Raw genomic sequence first — 21,309 nt, forward strand, 5'->3', positions numbered from 1 at the left:
TTCTGGCAATTTTGAGCCTGTAATCGAACCCACAATTGCTGACGCTCCAGATACTCAACTAGTCTCAAGAAGGCCAGTTTTATTGCTTCTTTAAATCAGCACAACAGTTTTCAGCTCTGCTAACATAATTGCAAAACGGTTTTCTAATGATCAATTAGCCTTTTAAAATGATAAACTTGGATTAGCAAACACAACGTGCCATTGGAACACAGGACTGATGGTTGCTGATAATGGGCCTCTGTACACGTATGTAGATATTCCATAAAAAAAATCAGCCGTTTCCAGCTACAATAGCCATTTACAACATTTTGATGTTATTTTAATGGACAAAAAAAATGATTTTCTTTCAAAAACAAGGACATTTCTAAGTGACCCCAAACTTTTCAATGGTAGTGTAGTTTGGGTCTATTCTCGACAGTTTAGAAGGTCCAGAAAGGTGCATTAGCAGGCCGCTCATATGCTGTATTTTGTCAGGATGTAGCCTATCAGTGTTAAGATAGGCCTCCTTTCCAACTCCCCGGCCATTAATGCTGTAGCCTATTTTACATTCAGCAAGCAAGAGCAAGCGTGCGTCTCTCCTCCAATAGGCTATTAGTAGGCAAAATAAAAAGTCTAAATAAGTGTCCAACAAGATTTTGTAGTCTGGTTTTTCCTGGGACTTCACAAGATTTAAGAGGAATAGCCGTGGCAGCAGAGAGGCCAGGTGCGTAATTGTGCAACAGAACAAAGACAGACAGGCTAGAAATGTAACCTATAGCCTAAGTAGAAGAGTATGCATATTATACCATAATTCATGAGCTCAATGGCAGGCTTAATACCACAGTGAATATGTCTAGTCAATTTACAGTGAAAGTAAAAAAGTTGATCAGATAACGAAATCATAGGTAGCTACACTGTGTGCTCCCGAAGCTCTGCTGAGTGTGCTCCCTCCCAGTCCCTGGGTATGCAGCTGGAAAAGCTACCATATGTTTCAGTTTTTTACATTTTACATTTACATTTCAGTCATTTAGTAGACGCTCTTATCCAGAGCGACTTACAGGAGCAATTAGGGTTAAGTGCCTTGCTTAAGCGCACATCGACAGATTTTTAAACCTAGTCGGCTCGGAGATTAGAACCAGCGATCTTTCGGTTACTGGCACAACGCTCTTACCCACTAAGCTACCTGCCGCCTAGGGACAAGAAATATCCTACCTAGGCTACAACAACACAATGTAATGAAGAATGTTATTATTGTTTTCAAGTGAGTACAAAACTCTAGTCTAGGTTGTAAACTGCAGTGAATAGCCTATGTCATTTGAATAACCGCTCAAACGCCTGCCGTTTTGAATGCATCCCGGTATTCATTTCGAAATAACTGCATCTCGCCTGCCTGATTGGGTAAACATTTGGATAAATGATGGGGGGTTTTCTCAGCAGTTTAGTCTACAAGGTCCAGGTACATTAGGGTAGTACTATATTGTCTTTTGTCAGGATGTTACGGCTAACAGAAACATGCTAATGCAGGGATTTCTAGTGCCGCACATATTAATTATGATAATGTGTGAGCGCGGGGGAAGTTGTATCCATAGTTTCCGTGTTTGGCTTCCGTGTTTGAAAAGTGTTTGAAAATGAGGTGGATAATAGAGCAACGGTCGCAAATACTTATGTAATAGTCACCCTTTATAAAACACCACTGGGTTACTACTGAATAGAGACTACATTACTGAATGTTATGCAGCTAATCACATAAAACGTCAGTGGATGGTGAAAAGCGGGATCATGCAACTCACCTCTTCCTCCATCAGTGTCCCCACTGGAAGACCATTGATCTCCAGGATCCTGTCACCAACGTGGATGGCATTCCGAACTTCCGGGCTGATATGCATCCCTCTGACCCTGAGAGAAATACAGCACAAAGACATGTCAGTCAGAAGCACCAGTATCATAATGAACTACGACCAGAATCCATACAGGTCTGTTACCTAGACAATACAGAGGTGGGTGTGTCTGACTGTCCACAACATCAAGTACATCAATCAGCTAATGAGCGACTCCTTTGGCAGAGTCCGGATCAAGGCTATAATAACACCACCAAAGTAAAGAGATGTGGGATTTAACATCCAGGTTACATAGTCTTATTGGTGATGTACAAACAGCTGTGTACCAAGGACTAATGCCCTGTTATTCAGCAAAGCTATAATCAGTTACACAACACATGACTCATCCTGTCCCACTCAAGCCCTAGACAGTCAGGGGTGTATAGATTCACTGGCTGTGAGTGACAGTTCAATCCACTCACTCTTTGACTTGCACGCTAGCCGAGCCGCTGGCCGCGTCCCTTATGACAGAGACAGAGAAGCCCCTCTTGCTGTTGGTGGCAGAGGGCATGGAGATGAGGGTGACCGTGTGAGGCAGAGAGTCCAGGGCCGAGTCGGCCGAACGCTTCTCCAACACGGGCGCCAGGACTATCTGCTTATAGCACTTCCCACTGCACCGAGAGGAAGAGGAGGAGAGAGGAGGAGAGATGAGGAGAGATGAGGAAGAGGAGGAGAGAGGAGGAAGAGGAGGAGAGAGGAAGAGGAGGAAGAGGAAGAGAGAAAAAACAAGGAATAAGGGTCATTGTTGTGGATAATGATGATGTTATTAAAATGTTTACCAGTTGAAAGTGGTTCAAAGTGTTCAAACATCAAAGTGTTCAAACATCAAAGTGTTCTACTTCCAACTTCCTTACCTATGTCTGTTGTCTGTACTTTGCTTCAAAATAATTGCCCTTTGGGAACAGTAAAGTTTTATTGGAGAAATATATGTAGAGGAGAGAGCAGGAAGGAGGATTATGAGAGAGTCAGAACGTAGAGGGGGCTCAGGTGTGACAGACACACCATATTCCTAAAAGAAATAGAGTGTTGCTGCCTGTTTTCAATAACATAAATCACATTCCCTAAACTCCCTCTATCAACATCAGACTAAACAACAAAATAATTATACAGAATTAAAACAACTCTCACCAGTACAGTTTGGAGCGCTCCACCAAGGCATAGGTGTCCCTGTCCTCGATGACCACTTTGCAGCTCAGACACACAAAGCACTCTGGGTGATACTTGTATTCTCCGGCCACCTGGAAGAACAGATACAGGTGGGGTTGTCTTTCACATGGGGTTCCAGCTTCATGGAGAGAACACTGTGCTGTGTGCTGTTCTGTACTGTCCGTTGTTGTGTGCTAGATGGTGATGTGTGGTGTTGTGTGCTAGATGGTGATGTGTGGTGTTGTGTGTGTGCTATCCTCCTCTCTTTGTGGCAGTGACACATTCAGTAACACCTGCTCCACTCTCAGCCTATCTGGAATCTGCTATGATGTCATCCACTTCCCCGGGACCCAAGCACTGCCTTCTCTAATCACTGCATGCCTCTCGCTGACGCTCTCTTTTCACACCTTCACTAACTCTGAATGAAAGTCTGGTTTTCCCACGCATGTACACCAGCTTACTCATTCACATGTTACTTCTCTATAACTTACACACTCCCAATCTGTTGGTCTTGCTCTCATGCTAAATGAGACAAAGTATCCACCTCCTGAAGCAAGGGACACACACACACACACACACACACACAGGGCCTGTGCCATTGAGGAGGTTCAGAGGCCACTTCATGTGGGTTTGAACTTCATTCCTGGATCTGAAGTGATCACGTGATGTTAAGGCTGGGCGTGCAGCTGGAAAATCTGCTCCTGTACATGAGGCCTGGAGAGTCTGGGGAGATAATCTATTTAAACCAGTCAGTGTTAACAGACTTCAATTTCATTGGAGTCTTAAGCCTGCAACAACAACAAAAAGAGCTGCAATGCTTTCTAGAACTTGAATTCAATTTTGGTTAGAGATTTTGTCCCAAGACGTAAGCTCTTCACCAGATTACTTAAAAACAGGATAACTTATAAGAATGTGAAGATATTAATGAAAACCTGTAGTCTTTGAAGTGGGATAATATTTTCTATTCTCCCAGCTCTTCATTGTAGGCTGCTATGAGTAAAAGTGTTGGGAAAGGATCTTGTTGCTGGTGCAGGCAGCAGTAGGATTAGGCTGAGTGATGTAATCCATGTGTGTGTCTGTGGCTCCCTCCCTCCCTCCAGGCTGAAGCATTACCACACTGACCCCAGTCAGAAACAGCCTGAAGGAGCCCCAGCTAGACACACACAGCTGTGTCATAGTCCATAGGTGTCTGTGTGTGTGCGCAGGCTCTCTCGGCAAGGGGAGGCTAGTGTGTGTGTGTGTGTGTGTGTGCGCGTGTGTGTATAACCAACATGAATCCAGAGGCAATGTCTCTGCATTGTCTTACACATCACACTGAAGCTGGTCTCTATTCATTTCCCATCTTACCAATTGAAAAAGAACAAAATAAGGATATTCAAAAGCGGTCTAATTTAAGAGGATTTACAACTTGTGTCAGAACTGTAAAATGTCTCCACAGCCACAGAGAAAAGTAGGCAAACTGAAATTAAAAATGGCATGCGACGATCTCCTCACCAGAGAACAAAATGGCATTTGGTGCCATAGCCTGCCCCACAAACACACAACAGCCTTAAGTAGCTGCCTGCTCCACACTACTCTCCTCTCCTGAGAGACCCAACAGCTAGACGATTTTACGCAGTGTTGGTTCGGCTGCTGGGTAAGAGAAGGCTGCCAATTCAACCCTGCCAGAAATACTTGGCACTTCGCTTACAGAGCCAATGTGTCCAAAACCAAATAGATGGCCCATTATGTGTATTGCATACTGGCAAACTTCAGGTTAAAAAAAACACTTCATTTTGGGGCCCACTTTAATCTAGTTAAAGCGAAATGACCCTTTTGTGACCAGCAATTGTTTGTGCTTTCAGCAGTTCTAGTTGTATATAGACCTGGTTTAATGGGGCCCATAACACTGTTAAAATGAAGTTCCATTAAAAAGCACAGCACTCCAACCCCTATGCATGGGGTATGGGAATTCCATAGCACTGATGAAACAAGAAGTAAGCTAACCGATATCCAGCCTTCAGCTACTCTTTAATAGCATAACCATGAGCTCATGGTCTAATCCTGAAAGATTAACATTGATTTGACAAACGCAGTCGAGCCTAAACATTCTAACCTTCCCTTAATAACAGATACTTGATCTTTCAAAAACCGTCCCCAATAAACACTGTGGTGGTCTGGTGGCAGACTGGCGGTGCAATGTGGGTAGTATCTGTTGCCTTTCCACCGCAGTGGACTGAATCAGGTGATGGACTGGTTCCAAAACCACTCACTGTTCTCCGTTTCCCCCCCAGAAGTTCACTATGTGCTGGGGGAAGTGAACTGTGGAGACTGTACAGAGGAAAACAGAGCGGGGCCATGATGGGGGAACCTAACTAACACACAGACACACACATTGTGATGGGGGACCTAACTAACACAGAGAGAAAGTTCAGGTTCAGTCTGCCATCTTTCAAAGCAACCAGGATGCAGAGCATGGCTGCTCTGTGTGGATGATTACTGCTTAGCCAGAGGCCAGCCCCCATGACCTCTCCTGTACATAAGTATTGACCTCAATCACCAAGGAGATGTTTGTTACAACAGAGGGCTTTAGCCTTCCCTCTAGGGATTCTGCTGAAAGCTGAGTAGAGGGGGAAAAGTGGGTGAAGCTGACAGTTCCCTCATTTGTACACATGGAGAAAAACAGATCCTATTGCTGCACAACACACTGAGCTCATATCAAGGAACAGTGATTCCCTGTGAGTTGGTGTTAGCCGAGTGTGGCCCTACACATCTAACCTCTGAATACAATAGTAATCCTCACAGTGAATTATTAATAATATATTATCAAATGTACAGCTTTTTCTGACTCTTCTACATACCAACACTGTTGTCTTCATGTTCCATGAGATCTAAAAGTGAACCAAGCCTGAAGCCTACTGCATTCTAATACCTGATACTCTGGATCCTGGGCCAACCTCAATGGCAACCAGGGTTCATCTTGGTTTATAATAATAAAATAATATAATAATAATATAATGCTATCACTTGGTTTCACACAGTGATAGCACGGACCAGGTGCGCAGAAGCTCCAGGATCACACCGGTATGTGGAAATGACAAACCATAGTCTCAGTGTCTACTGACAGTGAGGAGGATGGAGTGGGGTGACTCACCATGGCAGGTCCAGTCATGAGCAGAGAACAGCCGTGACACAGCTCTCCAAACTTCTCCCAGTAGTGTTTACGGCAGTACAGCTTGCCATCCTTCTCATAGTACCAGTTGGTCAGGTGGTCACAGCACTCCGAGCACCTGTGGATGGGAAAAAACACTTTACCTCTGCAGGAAATGAAGAGAGAAGAGTGGACATACGGATCCTTTCAGCAGAAACCATATCAAGTGTAGAGCATCTGTTTCAAGGTGATTTAGAGGAGACTCACTACAAAGCCTGGGAGTATTTCAAAGACCTGTTGACAATCTCAAAGGCTTGTGTTAGATTTCTGAAAGATTCCTATTGAGCAGAGATTCCCACCACTCAAACAATGGAGGAGAGTCTGAGAGATGACATGCAGATATAGAACCAATAAACAGGAGACAAAGCTAGAGCAGAATAACTAGCAAAAGATCCTGAAAGAAAACAGCATCTGAGAAAAGACAAATACACTGGGGACTTAGTGTGCGATCTAAGTCAGGTAATATTGGAAATAGTTTAACCAACACCCAAACAATTGACCTGTCTGTACACTTTCCCTCAACCAATCCTCTTTACAAAGAAAGTGACTGTGAAATTATCCCTTAATTAGAGGCACTGGCACAGTAGACAGTGCAGCAGAAGCAATTCATCTCGTGAGAAATTACACTGGTGAACATGATACTTTCCATTCCCAGGTTGCACTGGAGTGCAGCGGTTGCTTCAGGTCTTTCTTTAGGATGATGGTATCTACTAGTCTCTGATCGTCCGGGTACGATTTAAAGGAAGTAGGTTACCTTGTTCCGTAGACATGTCACATCTCGTTGGTGTGCTCCAGCACAAGGTAGGTAACACTGTGAGAAGAGGGTGACTAGCGACTACACACACAGTGTCTACCTGAGGGCTGTGGTTTCCCAGAAGAATAAAGCGATAAGCAGCAGACCTTGGGAAACGCTGATCATTAACCTTGTAGTAAATACCAGCATCTAACACCAAAGGCTGCCCTCAGCTCTCCCCATCCTCAGCCACATTCCAGCATCTTAATGAGTTCCAGTTGTTTCTGAGGAGGCTGAAACACCTCTCTGACAGAAACCCCGACAACCCTCTACAGCCTGGTGGAGGGGGATCAACAACAAATGTGGTGAATGCACTGATGTGTCTGAATTTCTAGTTGAGTGATGCTTGATTTTATTATGTTGTTGTACAAAAACCTTCCTTCAGTTTTCGCAAAGCAATTCTCCCGCCACACCACTACTCCAGAGCTGATTGATCCATATCCTTGACTGGAGAGAAACTTGGCAAATCAGGCAGAAATGTATGGCTTTAACAATAGAGACAGAATGGGCAGAGAGTTAGGAATGCTGAAGTTGCCGAGAGAGCAGGGAGCACCTGCAGGCTATGAACGTACCTTCAGATAGTGTCACAGGTTATGCAAAATTGTGGCACCAGGTTAAGCTGTGTCAGGCGCACAATCAATTTTAAACCTCTCTCAAAGAGATTAGTCTAGGTCACTAAACTGGCAACCCACTTACACATAATCTCTGTGAAGAAGAGGTTGCCAGTTCTGCATACTGACTGATATTCATCTGAAAGCTCATTTATAAACCGTGCATATATACAAAATATACCCCAAAATGTGTATGTGCCAGTTCTCACGCAAAAATTGGCATTTCAAATGTTTTACTTGAAGTGAGAATGTGCTCACCTCCCTGCAAACTTTAGACCATGTGTAAGCACATCTGCTAGTGGTTGAAATATTGTATTTCAAGCTGGCAAATATTTTGTGCAAATGGGGGATATGATGAAAAGCTTATTCATAAAAAACTAACAGGGAAACATATGAATAAGGATGCAACCATTTGCCATTAGTGAGAAGAGCTAAAATCTATGTGTTTTATATTTAGAATGTAAAATAATTAGACATAGGAATCTTATTAGACATTTTATTTTCATAACCATTGCAGAATATATTCCTCACCTTTTCTGGCCGTGATGGTTTCATATTCCTGAAGGAGCCATACAACAAATTTGAAATTACCATGAGCATTTCTCATTTAATTGGACCTAGTAGCCTAGTAAATAGATAGGCTATACAGTATGTATTTCAAGTTTTGCAATATCATAGGCAGCGCGGTTTATAATACTGGTATACAGTCGAATTTAACAGCTGATCTTTTACATTGAAGTAGGCCTATGTATCAAGTTTCAAGTTTTTATTGTCATGTGAAATGCCTTTTCTTGCTCTTTCCCAACAATGCAGTAATTAATATCATTAGTACTATATAAAATTAATTTAAAAAGTAAAGTAGAACAAAAATTTACGAGAATTAGAACTAATTACTGTAAGTACTGTAATCGCATTTTTTTTAGTAGCCTGCCCGACAATGTTTCAGAATTCGCGGCCAGTCCATCATATTTAGGTTGGGGAAAAAGTAGATATAAAACATTGTTGAATTCAAACGTTCTGCTGACAGGTCCACGAGAAGGTGCCATTGTTTTCTCATTCAGAAATGGACACAGTCCTTTTCCAGATACAGAATAAATGAATGCTAAAGATTAAAACATTCTGCCAACACAGTAAATAGACCAGTAGCTTTTGTAAAATTGTTGACAGTATGGGTAGGCTACAGTATAGCTGTGCGATAGGAGCGTGACATCATTGCCTATTTAATCTCAGAGCCTACACCAAGGCAGTACATACTGTATGAACCCAATAATCTATTGATAAACTAAATATTAAACAACAATCAGTATTATGCATGCCGTGGCCTAATGCCAATAGTTCGAAATGATACAGCAAATAAAGGGCGTTATTGTCACCATGAAAGGTGAATGGAGGCGTTTCCAGGCGTTTTAATACTCGTCACGTGTGCACAGATTTACGACGTCTGATTTATAACGGGAAACATGCGTAGCCTATGTATGGCGTGCGCCAAGTTTATAAATCTCAATATGGCGTGTGTGGACTTTTCAGAAATCGCGCACGCAGAAATGTTGCTTCAAATTTACACAACGGTTATAAATGAGGCCCCATGACTGGAGGACACTCGGTAAACTGGCAACAGACAAACATTGAGGTAACGGTCTTAACAAATATGCCAAACACCTGCCTTTCTCGGGATTTGGTGTAGTTTTGCCCTTTATAAAGCACCAGAACATCCCACTGCTAGCCTGGGTCTGTGGGCAGGCCTGGGCCTATGGATCACAGTTATTGATTAACCTGCAGTAGCGTTGATTCTGGTTCATCAGCCTTTGGAGAGAAAATCCACTCCTGGAGATTAGGCAGGTAAATTCCCTTTTACAATGGTTAATTCTTTAACACAACTCTTATTACTGGTTACTTGGACTAAACCTTATGGAGGTGGTTCATGGCTTCTGGTACATTGTGTGAGGAAACCAATGCTCCAAAAACATGCAGCCTACACACACAGAGATTAAAGCAAGAATAGGTAAGCAGGAAAAGAGTGAAAAAGTGATTTCCAGGCCTTCCCGTGCACACAGTCTGGTCTCATAGACTAGACGTAACATAGTAAACGTAAATCTGGGACATTCAAATTAGTTTGATATGTTACGTTTGGTATGGTTACATAAGACAGATGGTTACTTAAAGGTGGGATGGTTGGTCGGGGTGGATGGGTGGGCGTATAATAACAACCCAAAGGTTGCGAGTTACTTACTACTTTTTAGCTACTTTGCAACTACTTAGCATGTTAGCTAACCCTTCCCCTAACCTCAACTCTTATATCAAAGCTTGATGATTAGTTTATTATTTGAATCAGCTGTGTAGTGCTAGGGCAAAAACCAAAACGTGCTCCCCTTGGGGTCTCGAGGACCGAGTTTGGGAAACCCTGCCTTCACCTTTAACCTACAGTGGGGAAAAAAGTATTTAGTCAGCCACCAATTGTGCAAGTTCTCCCACTTAAAAAGATGAGAGAGGCCTGTAATTTTCATCATAGGTACACGTCAACTATGCCAGACAAATTGAGGAAAAAAAATCCAGAAAATCACATTGTAGGATTTTTTATGAATTTATTTGCAAATTATGGTGGAAAATAAGTATTTGGTCACCTACAAACAAGCAAGATTTCTGGCTCTCACAGACCTGTAACTTCTTCTTTAAGAGGCTCCTCTGTCCTCCACTCGTTACCTGTATTAATGGCACCTGTTTGAACTTGTTATCAGTATAAAAGACACCTGTCCACAACCTCAAACATTCACACTCCAAACTCCACTATGGCCAAGACCAAAGAGCTGTCAAAGGACACCAGAAACAAAATTGTAGACCTGCACCAGGCTGGGAAGACTGAATCTGCAATAGGTAAGCAGCTTGGTTTGAATAAATCAACTGTGGGAGCAATTATTAGGAAATGGAAGACATACAAGACCACTGATAATCTCCCTCGATCTGGGGCTCCATGCAAGATCTCACCCCGTGGGGTCAAAATGATCACAAGAACGGTGAGCAAAAATCCCAGAACCACACGGGGGGACCTAGTGAATGACCTGCAGAGAGCTGGGACCAAAGTAACAAAGCCTACCATCAGTAACACACTACGCCGCCAGGGACTCAAATCCTGCAGTGCCAGACGTGTCCCCCTGCTTAAGCCAGTACATGTCCAGGCCCGTCTGAAGTTTGCTAGAGTGCATTTGGATGATCCAGAAGAGGATTGGGAGAATGTCATATGGTCAGATGAAACCAAAATAGAACTTTTTGGTAAAAACTCAACTCGTCGTGTTTGGAGGACAAAGAATGCTGAGTTGCATCCAAAGAACACCATACCTACTGTGAAGCATGGGGGTGGAAACATCATGCTTTGGGGCTGTTTTTCTGCAAAGGGACCAGGACGACTGATCCGTGTAAAGGAAAGAATGAATGGGGCATGCATCGTGAGATTTTGAGTGAAAACCTCCTTCCATCAGCAAGGGCATTGAAGATGAAACGTGGCTGGGTCTTTCAGCATGACAATGATCCCAAACACACCGCCCGGGCAACGAAAGAGTGGCTTCATAAGAAGCATTTCAAGGTCCTGGAGTGGCCTAGCCAGTCTCCAGATCTCAACCCCATAGAAAATCTTTGGAGGGAGTTGAAAGTCCGTGTTGCCAAGCGACAGCCCCAAAACATCACTGCTCTAGAGGAGATCTGCATGGAGGAATGGGCCAAAATACCAGCAACAGTGTGTGAAAACCTTGTGAAGACTTACAGAAAACGTTTGACCTGTGTCATTGCCAACAAAGGGTATATAACAAAGTATTGAGAAACTTTTGTTATTGACCAAATACTTATTTTCCACCATAATTTGCAAATAAATTCATAAAAAATCCTACAATGTGATTTTCTGGATTTATTTTTCTCATGTTGTCTGTCATAGTTGACGTGTACATATGATGAAAATTACAGGCCTCTCTCATCTTTTTAAGTGGGAGAACTTGCACAATTGGTGGCTGACTAAATACTTTTTTTCCCCACTGGAACTCATAAACTTAACCCTAACCCCTAGCATAGCTAGAATTCATAACATATCATACGTTGGGCAAATTCATAACATATTGTACATTTGCAAATTTGTAACATATTGTAAGTTTTGCAATTTCGTAACATATAATACAAATTGTAATTCATAACATATCATACGAAATTGGTGATGGACATCCACAAATTAATACATACCATACGAAACGTAACATATCATACTAAATGGAGTGTGATGATATTTACGTACAGAATAATATGAAATGCTCAGAGACCAGGTTGGTGCACAGAGGGATGGTGTGGAAAAGCAGAGGGGTGCTGAAAGGCTGTCCAGATAAAGATCACATTTGTGAGGGGAGTGCTGTATGTAATAGGGAATGCTGCCCTCGGACTAGCCTAACGCCCAAATTAGAGCCTTTTGACTGACGGAATGTTGACCTGATCATACATCTCGGTTACAGAATGAAACTAAACAAGTGACTAAAAAGGAACTGAATTAAAAATGGATTTAGTCTTTTTCCTAATCTGTACTCTCCTCTATACTACTGAGAGTATTTTTTAGTGTTAGCCAATCTGTGGTCAGTAGTAGTGCCCTACTCTAAGTGATAGTAAACCTGAATATTGCATGTACACTCATGGGTGTCTCATGCACTCACTGTATGTGATTATTTGTGAGCAACCTTTATATCATCATTGTGCGTGTAAAGAGCCAGAGTGTTTTTATAACACAGTCATAGAAACGGACAGAAACAGGAGGCAATGCTACAATATACACTGACAAACACACACAGGTGTGAAGAATGTCTTGTCTCCAGGTGTGCATCAGGGAAACCAACTTTCACTGTAAAACTGAACAATGTAACATTTGGATGGTCCCTGTTGAGTCAGTGTGTCCTTCCTCCCTGTCATACCAAAACAACCCAATACCTGAGGAGAAACATTGGATTGGTCGGTCCTAGTGTGGGGGATAAAGGATAACTGAAGAGTACACAGTCATGTCCCTGAAGAAATAGCCTAAAGACCAAAACAAAGATTATCTGATCTAAAGAATAAAAAATAAACTAAATCAGCAGAATAAACAACACTGGTGCCATTTCTCAACCAAGAACGAAAGAAAAACAGAGAGACGTGTCTCAGGTAAGAGGAAGGACTGGTCCTCCCAACAATGTCAGGGACTTACCCTGCTTAGACAAACACCAACGGGCAAACATTACTCATTTGATTTCCTCAATTCCACATAACTAGTGGAAGGCCTATACAAATGCCTTTTGTTGGGAGTGTACTAGAATCTCCCAGGCAGGCAGTACATCTAAAGCTGGTCTTAAGCTAGGTTTCCATCCAATTGGCGACAGATTTTCATGCAAATATTATAAAATCCGCATGAAGAAAATATGCTAATTTCCCCACCAGTGGTGTTTCCACCAAACTGACCAAAATCAGTGCGTGATGACGTAGTGCACACAACATGTACTTTTTGGATTAAGTTTTCATGTACCCAATTAAAATCGAAAGTGCAATGTGTTTCCATTGCATTTTCAACTCTACCAACATCATGAAAACTGTTGCGTTAAATAGCAAATGTGCCTACTCTGGTCTTGGCACATGCGCTCTAGCCAACAGCTCGCAGATAGTGCAGGTAGGCTGTGTGGTTAGGCTAGGCTACATGATGAGATTATTATGGATAAGAGCGAGAATATTTGTATTTGTCAAATGGCAGTCAAGCATCGATCATCATGTCATCAGAATAAGACCCTTGATATTTATTAGAAAGGATCATCAACCTCATCACCGTGCACTTTACCCACCCTGTTAAGTTCCCCGTAACTTATTTCATCTGTAGCCTAATAAACTGATTGGTTTCATGAGTCGTAGAGGAAGGACCATATACCATATCATCCAGTGATTCCAAGTTTACATCGATATGCATAGCCGCGGGAAGTAGGGGTGCTGAGTGTGCTGCAGCACCTCTTGATAAATTACAATAAAAAAAGTATAAACTTTTATATATATATATATATATAGTGCACTAGGCCTTTACTACTCCTGTACGAGCTGAGAAAAATCCACCCCCCCCCCAAACCCTACCCCTTAACCATTTCACATTTCAACTTCAATGGGGTAGGGATGAAGTCCCAAGGATCCCGGATAGCACGGACCCTTATCTCAGGGTGACTCTGTTGTGCTCCCATGTTACACTACTAGTTTCTGAGAGGGAGAGAAAATCATTCCTCTTAATTCTATCGCAAGGAGGTTCCATAGATAATTCATACTGAAATGTATTCTACAATGCTGGAAACCCAGGATCCAGTTTTCCATGGGAAAAACAAAGGACTCTGTGCAGTGTCTGGCGCTGCGGGCCCACGACTCTGATTCGCTGTCTAGGAATGCGGCAGTGGGGCACACAACACACTGTCCAGTCTTTACCTATACGTTCGCCTGACAATGTCAGCTTTACTGGAACAGGGATAACGTCAGCCTTTAACAATGCTGTACAACTTGGAGGAGGTGCAGGGCTCTTTGTGCACAATAGAACAGAGCAGGGGGTAACATGGAAAAGGAAACTACTGTCGTTGCTTTAGAGTTTGACAATGTCCCACATGGAGTGAAAATTATTCTGTAATACAAGGACAAAATGAATGGACTAAATGTTTCAAAAACAGGATTTTTTGTCTCAAGTTACCAGAAAAGAGGCTAACATTTGAGGAAAAGGAAGATTTTGACTGCTGAGGGCTGAACTCCAGCACACTTGGTTTAGCGTCAGTATGGTAGTCTGGATTGGAGGTTTTTTCCAAAGCAGATGCTCCATCTGATGAGTTCATTTCACAGAAAATGAGTGAGGTGGTTTCAGTGCAGGGGGGGGGGGGCAGAGAAAGAGAGAAAGTTGCACAACTGCATCAAGGGCTTGACTTTTGAACTGACTGATGCAGAGATGCTATAAAACAGCCAATTATAGAAATACAGAAAGAGACCCAAATCCTGGGTTATGTAAGGACATTGTGCTGCTAAAAAGCTTTGCTTGAAATTTGAGTGCTTGGACTAATTTCAGTTGAAAAAATAAGGAACACTCACAAATGGCAAGCCCCTTCTACTCTAGGGAGACATACTCGGAAATACCTCACGCTAGGATGCAATATTCAGGTCATCTTAGACTTCATTCATTTATTATATTCAGGGACAATTCAGAGCTCTAGAAAAACAGCTATACTCTATTCAGTTATATTCAACTATTCATTAGTTCTACACTTTCATTCGTGTTACGTAACCTTGTGTGCTGGATGGGCACAGTGAGTGTCAGAAACACACTCCCTCTCCTCGCCTCATTATATGAACAGAGCTGCCGTGACTCTGCCCTCAATCCCAGCTTCCCCTCTCACAAAAACCCTGTGGAGCGCATTGTCATCTTCTAGACCATGACCAGTTCATTCTTGGAATGTCTATCTGAAGCCCCATTATCATATCGAGAAATTATCTTCAGGGAAAGTAAAACCTGAGAGATTGTATTTCACAAACAGAGCTTTAGAGGAGCTAAAAGTTTGTTTGTTTGAGCGTCTCTACATGGGCAATTCCACAGCGCAGATGCAAAGTTTGGAAACAGAATGACAGAACGGCACAAACCGTAATTCTGTTTACAAACTTTACATCTGCATTGGTCTTCAAGTAAATGTGTTTTTGTAAAATGTTCAGTGTAAATTGTTAAAAGTACTCCTTGTGCATAGAGTTGTTTGTTTTGTTTACCTTTGCAAACATTGGTTTTTGTTTGACATACAGGACCAGTCAAAAGTTTGGACACCTACTTATTCCAGGGTTTTTCTTTATTTTTACTATTTTCTACATTGTAGAATAATAGTGAAGACATCAAAACTATGAAATAACACATATGGAATTATGCAGTAATGACAAAAGTGTTAAACAAATCAAAATATATTATATTTTATATTCTTCAAAGTAGCCACCCTTTGCCTTGATGACAGCTTTGCACACTCTTGGCATTCTCTCAACCAGCTTCATAAGGTAGTCACCTGTCCAAATTTGACGCAGAGTAGGTGAACGGATGATCTCCGCATGTGTGGTTCCCATCGTGAAGCATGGAGGAGGTGGTGTGGGGGTGCTTTACTGTTGACACTGTCAGTGATTTATTTACAATTTAAGGCACACTTAACCAGCATGGCTACCACAGCATTCTGCAGCGATACGCCATCCCATCTGGTTTGCCCTTAGTGGGACTATCATTTGTTTTTCAACAGGACAATGACCCAAAACACACCTCCCCGCTGTGTAAGGGCTATTTGACCAAGGAGAGTGATGGAGTGCTGCATCAGATGACCTGGCCTCCACAATCACCCGACCTCAATCCAAATGAGATGGTTTGGGATGAGTTGGACCGCAGAGTGAAGGAAAAGCAGCCAACAAGTGCTCAACATATGTTGGAACTCCTTCAAGACTGTTGGAAAAGCATTCCAACTGGTTGAGAGAATGCCAAGAGTGTGCAAAGCTGTCATCAAGGCAAAGGGTGGCTACTTTGAAGAATATAAAATATATTTTGATTTGTTTAACACTTTTTTGGGTACTACATGATTCCAAATGTGTTTTTCATAATTTTGATGTCTTCACTATTACTCTACAATGTAGGAAATGGTAAAAATAAAGAAAAACCCTTGAATGAGTAGGTGTGTCCAAACTTTTGACTGGTACTGTACATTTATGAAAAATCTGAGTCTGTGTCACACTGTTACCGTGGAATTGCCCACATACAGTGCATTCAGAAAGTATTCAGACCCCTTGACTTTTCCCACATTGTTACGTTTCAGCCTTATTCTAAAATTGATTAAATTGCCCCCCCCCACCCACCCCCACCCCCACCCCCATGAATCTACACACAATAAAAAACAGGTTTTTAGAATTTTTAGCAAATTTATTAAATATAAAAAAACGGAAATATCACATTTACATAAGTATTCAGACCCTTTACTCAGTACTTTGTTGAAGCACCTATGGCAGTGATTACAGCCTCGAGTCTTCTTGGGTATGACGCTACAAGCTTGGCACACCTTTATTTGGGGAGTTTCTCCCATTCTTCTCTGCAGATCCTCTCAAGCTCTGTCAGGTTGGATGGGGAGTGTCGCTGCACAGCTATTTTCAGGTCTCTCCAGAGATGTTCGATCAGGTTCAAGTCTGGGCTCTGGCTGGGCCACTCAAGGACATTCATAGATTTGTCCCGAAGCCACTCCTGCGTTGTCTTGGCTGTGTACTTAGGGTTGTTGTCCTGTTGGAAGGTGAACCTTCGCCCCAGTCTGAGGTCCTGAGCACTCTGGAGCAGGTTTTCATCAAGTATCTCTCTGTACTTTGCTCCGTTCATCTTTCCCTCGATCCTGACTAGTCTCCCAGTCCCTGCCGCTGAAAAACATCCCCACAGCATGCTGCCACCACCATGTTTCCCCGTAGCGATGGTGCCAGGTTTCCTACAGACATGACGCTTGGCATTCAGGCCAAAGAATTCTATCTTGGTTTCATCAGACCAGAGAATCTTGTTTCTCATGGTCTGAGTGTCCTTTAGGTGCCTTTTGGCAAACTCCAAACAGGCAGTATTTTACTGAGGAGTGGCTTCCGTCTGGCCACTCTACCATAAAGGCCTGATTGGTGGAGTGCTGCAGAGATGGTTGTCTTTCTGGAAGGTTCTCCCATCTCCACAGAGGAACTCTGGAGCTCTCCATCGGGTTCTTGGTCACCTCCCTGACCAAGGCCCTTCTCCCCCCCCCCCCGATTGCTCAGTTTGGCCAGGTGGCCAGCTCTAGGAAGAGTCTTGGTGGTTCCTAACATCTTCCATTTAAGAATGATGGAGGCCACCGTGTTCTTGGACCTTCAATGCTGCAGACATTTTTTGGTACCCTTTCCCAGATCTGTGCCTCGACACAATCCTATCTCTGAGCTCTACGGACAATTCCTTCGACCTCATGGCTTGGTTTTTTCTCTGACATGCACTGTCAACTGTGGGACCTTATATAGACAGGTGTGTGCCTTTCAAAATCTTGTCCAATCAATTGAATTTACCACAGATTGACTCCAATTAAGTTGTAGAAACATCTCAAATATGAACAATGGTAACAGGAGCTCAATTTTGAGTCTCATAGCAAAGTTTCTTTTATTTTTTATAAATTTGCAAACATTTCTAAAAACCAGTTTTTTCTTTGTGATTATGGGGTATTGTGTGTAGATTGATGAGGATTTTTCTTTTTTGTTCATCAATTTTAGAATAAGGCTGTAACGTAACAAAATGTGGAAAAAGTCAAGGGGTTTGAAACTTTCCAAATGAACTGTATGTCCTATTGTATTGCCCTCAGTGTTCAGCTCAAGTCCAGAGGTTTCTCAATGGGGGCCAGTAACCTGGGAATGTCAGATAGTTAATGTCAGTCTCCATCCAGACAATGATTAAGCCACAGGACAAAGAGAAACTGCCAGGGCCAAAGTCATCAAGGCCAGAGAGACAGAGATGTGGTGGGATCCTCCTCACATTGTGTCCCTGTGACCCACCCAAATTCAAGTGTGAGTGTTGCTTCCTACACATGTTTACCATTTTCCCCTTTAAAAGGCAAATGGACGACAAACATCTACCGCCTCTAAGTTGTTAACTTGTTGTACTAACTACAATGGTTCAAAAGAGTAGAATGGTGGTATCTGCCACTGGGATGTGTACATAAATGCACTGTACAGGAGTTCTGCCTCACTGTAGAATGGTCTGAAAACTAAACGGAAACATTCCTGCCCACAATGATGCTAAAACATTCCACAGGTAGAACTCTCCAGGACTACCCAAAAGTCAATTTCTAAGCATGTGCATCTATTGTCTCTATTGATTTCATTGCTGCTTATTCAATGTCATAAGGAAACCAAGCTCACGTGTCTACTGCAGTGAGTCCTACAAAAAAATTATCCAAGAAATACATTAAACAGTGAATGTAACTGAAATCCACATTTAAAAGTACAACTTACTGAAAACAGGCATTGTGCCAAGTTCCTTGAAGAACCTTCACATTGAATGTGTCTTGAATTGTTCCCCCGCAACCCGCACAGTGGCGTCCATCTGTACCTGTAGGGTTCAATTATGTCACTACAGGAAAAGCATTCTCTATCCATCCATAAAATTATATCACAGTAGCAATGAATTTCTGCATATATTTTGTTGACTGAACAAAGGTGTGACTCGTAATCTTTTTGCATAGTCACATTTTTCTTAAGAAGAAAATAAGAATATAGGGAAATTCCCTTACATATAATAACAATCAATTTTGAGTAATTTCAAATAGAGTCGGTCAATTATTATAGGGATAATGTTTTTGTAGAACATAGGCTGACACAGGCTGTTTACATTATAATGTTCAGGCTATAAATTATTCTCAAGTAAAAAGGAAAACTTTTAGACAAGCCTGAGGATCATTCTTATATCCATACTATGAGGTTGGAATAATACTGTGAAATTGTGAAAGTGGTGATAATGCTCTTTCAGTGTAAGAGCGGTTTGAAAAGACCGCCTGAAAAGTCAGCCTGTTTTGGTGGGAGGGAGTTTTGTCCTTTCATGGTGACGTCACCACGTGGTAAATTAGTTATTATAAACTGGATGGTTCGAGCCCTGAATGCTGAAAGCTGTGGCATATCAGACCGTGTACCATCGGTATGACAAAATATACATTTTTACTGCTTTAATTACATTGGGAACCAGTTTATAATAGCAATTATGCTCCTCGGGGGGTTGTGATATATGGCCAATATACCATGGCAAAGGGCTGTATATAGGCACTCCGCGTTGCATCGTGCTTAAGAACAGCCCTTAGCTATGGTATATTGGCCATATACCACACCCCATCGGGTCTTATTGCTTAAATATACCAATATTTAAGTTCCAAACTTCTCTGCCAATAACAGCTCATTTTCAGTTTACCCCTCTCCACTCAAACCACTCAGACAGTCCTAGCAAAATTATTGCTTGAGAAATAGCTCTTTGCTAAGAAGCTATTTTTGTTTTCTTTTTGGCCATTTTAATTAATTGCTACTTAATTGTTACCCCGAAATTATTTGATATTGAGAAAAAAATAGTTGCAATGGACCTTTAAAAGCTAGAATCCTTAATTGAAACAATAACAAACCAGTCGCCCCGCCTGTGTTTTGGTACAAAGCTGAGGGATGGGCCTGGAGAAATGTAACCACTGTCAAATTCATTGAGCTATGGATTCAAGGACTGACCATGATATTAACATTATAGTTTCAACCATGTTTTGTATACAATGAGTGTACAAAACATTAGGAACACCTTCCTAATATTGAGTTGCACCCCCTTTGCTCTCAGAACAGCCTCAATTCGTCGGGGCATGGACTCTACAAGGTGACGAAAGCATTCCACATGGATGCTGGCGCATGTTGACTCCAACGCATCCCACAGTTGTGTCACGTTGGCTAGATGTCCTTTGGGTGGTGGACCATTCTTGAGACACACGGGAAACTGTTGAGCGTGAAAAACCCAGCAGCGTTGCAGTTCTTGACACTCAAACCGGTGCGCCTGGCACGTACTACCATACCCCGTTCAAAGGCACTTAAATATTTTGTCTTGCTCATTCACCCTCTGAATGGCACACATACACAATCTATGTCTCTGTCTCAAGGCTTAAAAATCCTTCTTTAACCTGTCTCTTCATCTAATATGATTTGAAGTGGATTTCACAAGAGACATCAATAAGGGATTATAGCTTTCACTTGGTCAGTCTGTCATGGAGCAGGTGTTCCTAATATTTTGTATACTCAGTGTATATCGTTAATATATAAGTCCAAAAATGGATGTAGCAATTAAAGATTCCAGCTCTTTCGTTGAGCTATTTCGTTTGTTCTCACAAAAGCATGCATTCGCAAGGCTTTGATTCCAATGCAATAAATCCTGTGGGTTTTGAAATGAATGGATCCAAGCTGCTAAATTCAAGTTAAAGTAACATTATTTTACACATCAGCTCGAACTTGATGGCAGAATCATTGCCGTTGTTACAAAGTAACGTTAACTATGTATGTTATGATGATGATGATACAGATAACAAGCTCTCATTTGACAAACAATATCAGCTCGCAAATGGATCAAGTCTAGAAGATCGTGCATCCCCCTACTCGATTTAGCTTGGACTTCCCTTTCCCCAAACAATAGATTGCAAGTATAAATAAAATAAATCGACATTGTTATCCACATGTAAGAGTAACTATCAACTGGGCGAGAAGTTTAGACATCTCACCTTCCAGGTCCTCCATCTAATTGTTGTGTGTCGTCGATATTTGTTCTTTTTTTCAGAAAGTTCTCACAGTGATCCAGTGTGAGTTACATTGAGGGTTATTCATTCTACGAATACAAGAATCTTATATAGAAATGGTAGTCTAAATCCGGTGAAATTTTTCTGAGAAGGGAAAATATCCCCGTTTAGTTTTGGAATAGCCTACTTTGTTGGCAGGATGACGTCATGCAGTTGACATTCCTTTACGGAGACCGGAAGGGATCGGCAACAGCAACACCTGGAACAGGAGAAAATTGGAGAGCCCAAAAGGCAAATATCCACTACACTGAAACTGTAGCACCATCTACTGCCAAAAAGATTTCACGTTATTATTTTAGTTGAACCATATTCATATATGAATAGTTTATATTCTGACATTCCCTGAGCATCC

General features: G+C 42.0%; 1 protein-coding gene across 1 annotated transcript in view; it reads right to left on the bottom strand.

Annotated features, from left to right (window-relative positions):
- The window catches only part of LOC121530971 (LIM domain kinase 2-like), a 32,887-nt gene extending 11,792 nt beyond the window's left edge, over positions 1–21,095 (bottom strand). The window contains exons 1-6 of the mRNA XM_041836397.1: positions 20,883–21,095; positions 18,607–18,703; positions 6,136–6,271; positions 2,985–3,094; positions 2,279–2,467; positions 1,770–1,875 (exon numbers count right to left, since the gene is read on the bottom strand). Coding sequence (XP_041692331.1) covers positions 1,770–1,875; positions 2,279–2,467; positions 2,985–3,094; positions 6,136–6,271; positions 18,607–18,703; positions 20,883–20,898 — 654 coding nt within the window. The 5' untranslated portion in view covers positions 20,899–21,095. The remainder of the gene's footprint in view (positions 1–1,769; positions 1,876–2,278; positions 2,468–2,984; positions 3,095–6,135; positions 6,272–18,606; positions 18,704–20,882) is intronic.
- Positions 21,096–21,309: the final 214 nt, after the last annotated feature.

The sequence above is a fragment of the Coregonus clupeaformis genome, chromosome 18 (genome assembly GCF_020615455.1).
Source record: "Coregonus clupeaformis isolate EN_2021a chromosome 18, ASM2061545v1, whole genome shotgun sequence".
Classification (NCBI taxonomy): domain Eukaryota; kingdom Metazoa; phylum Chordata; class Actinopteri; order Salmoniformes; family Salmonidae; genus Coregonus; species Coregonus clupeaformis.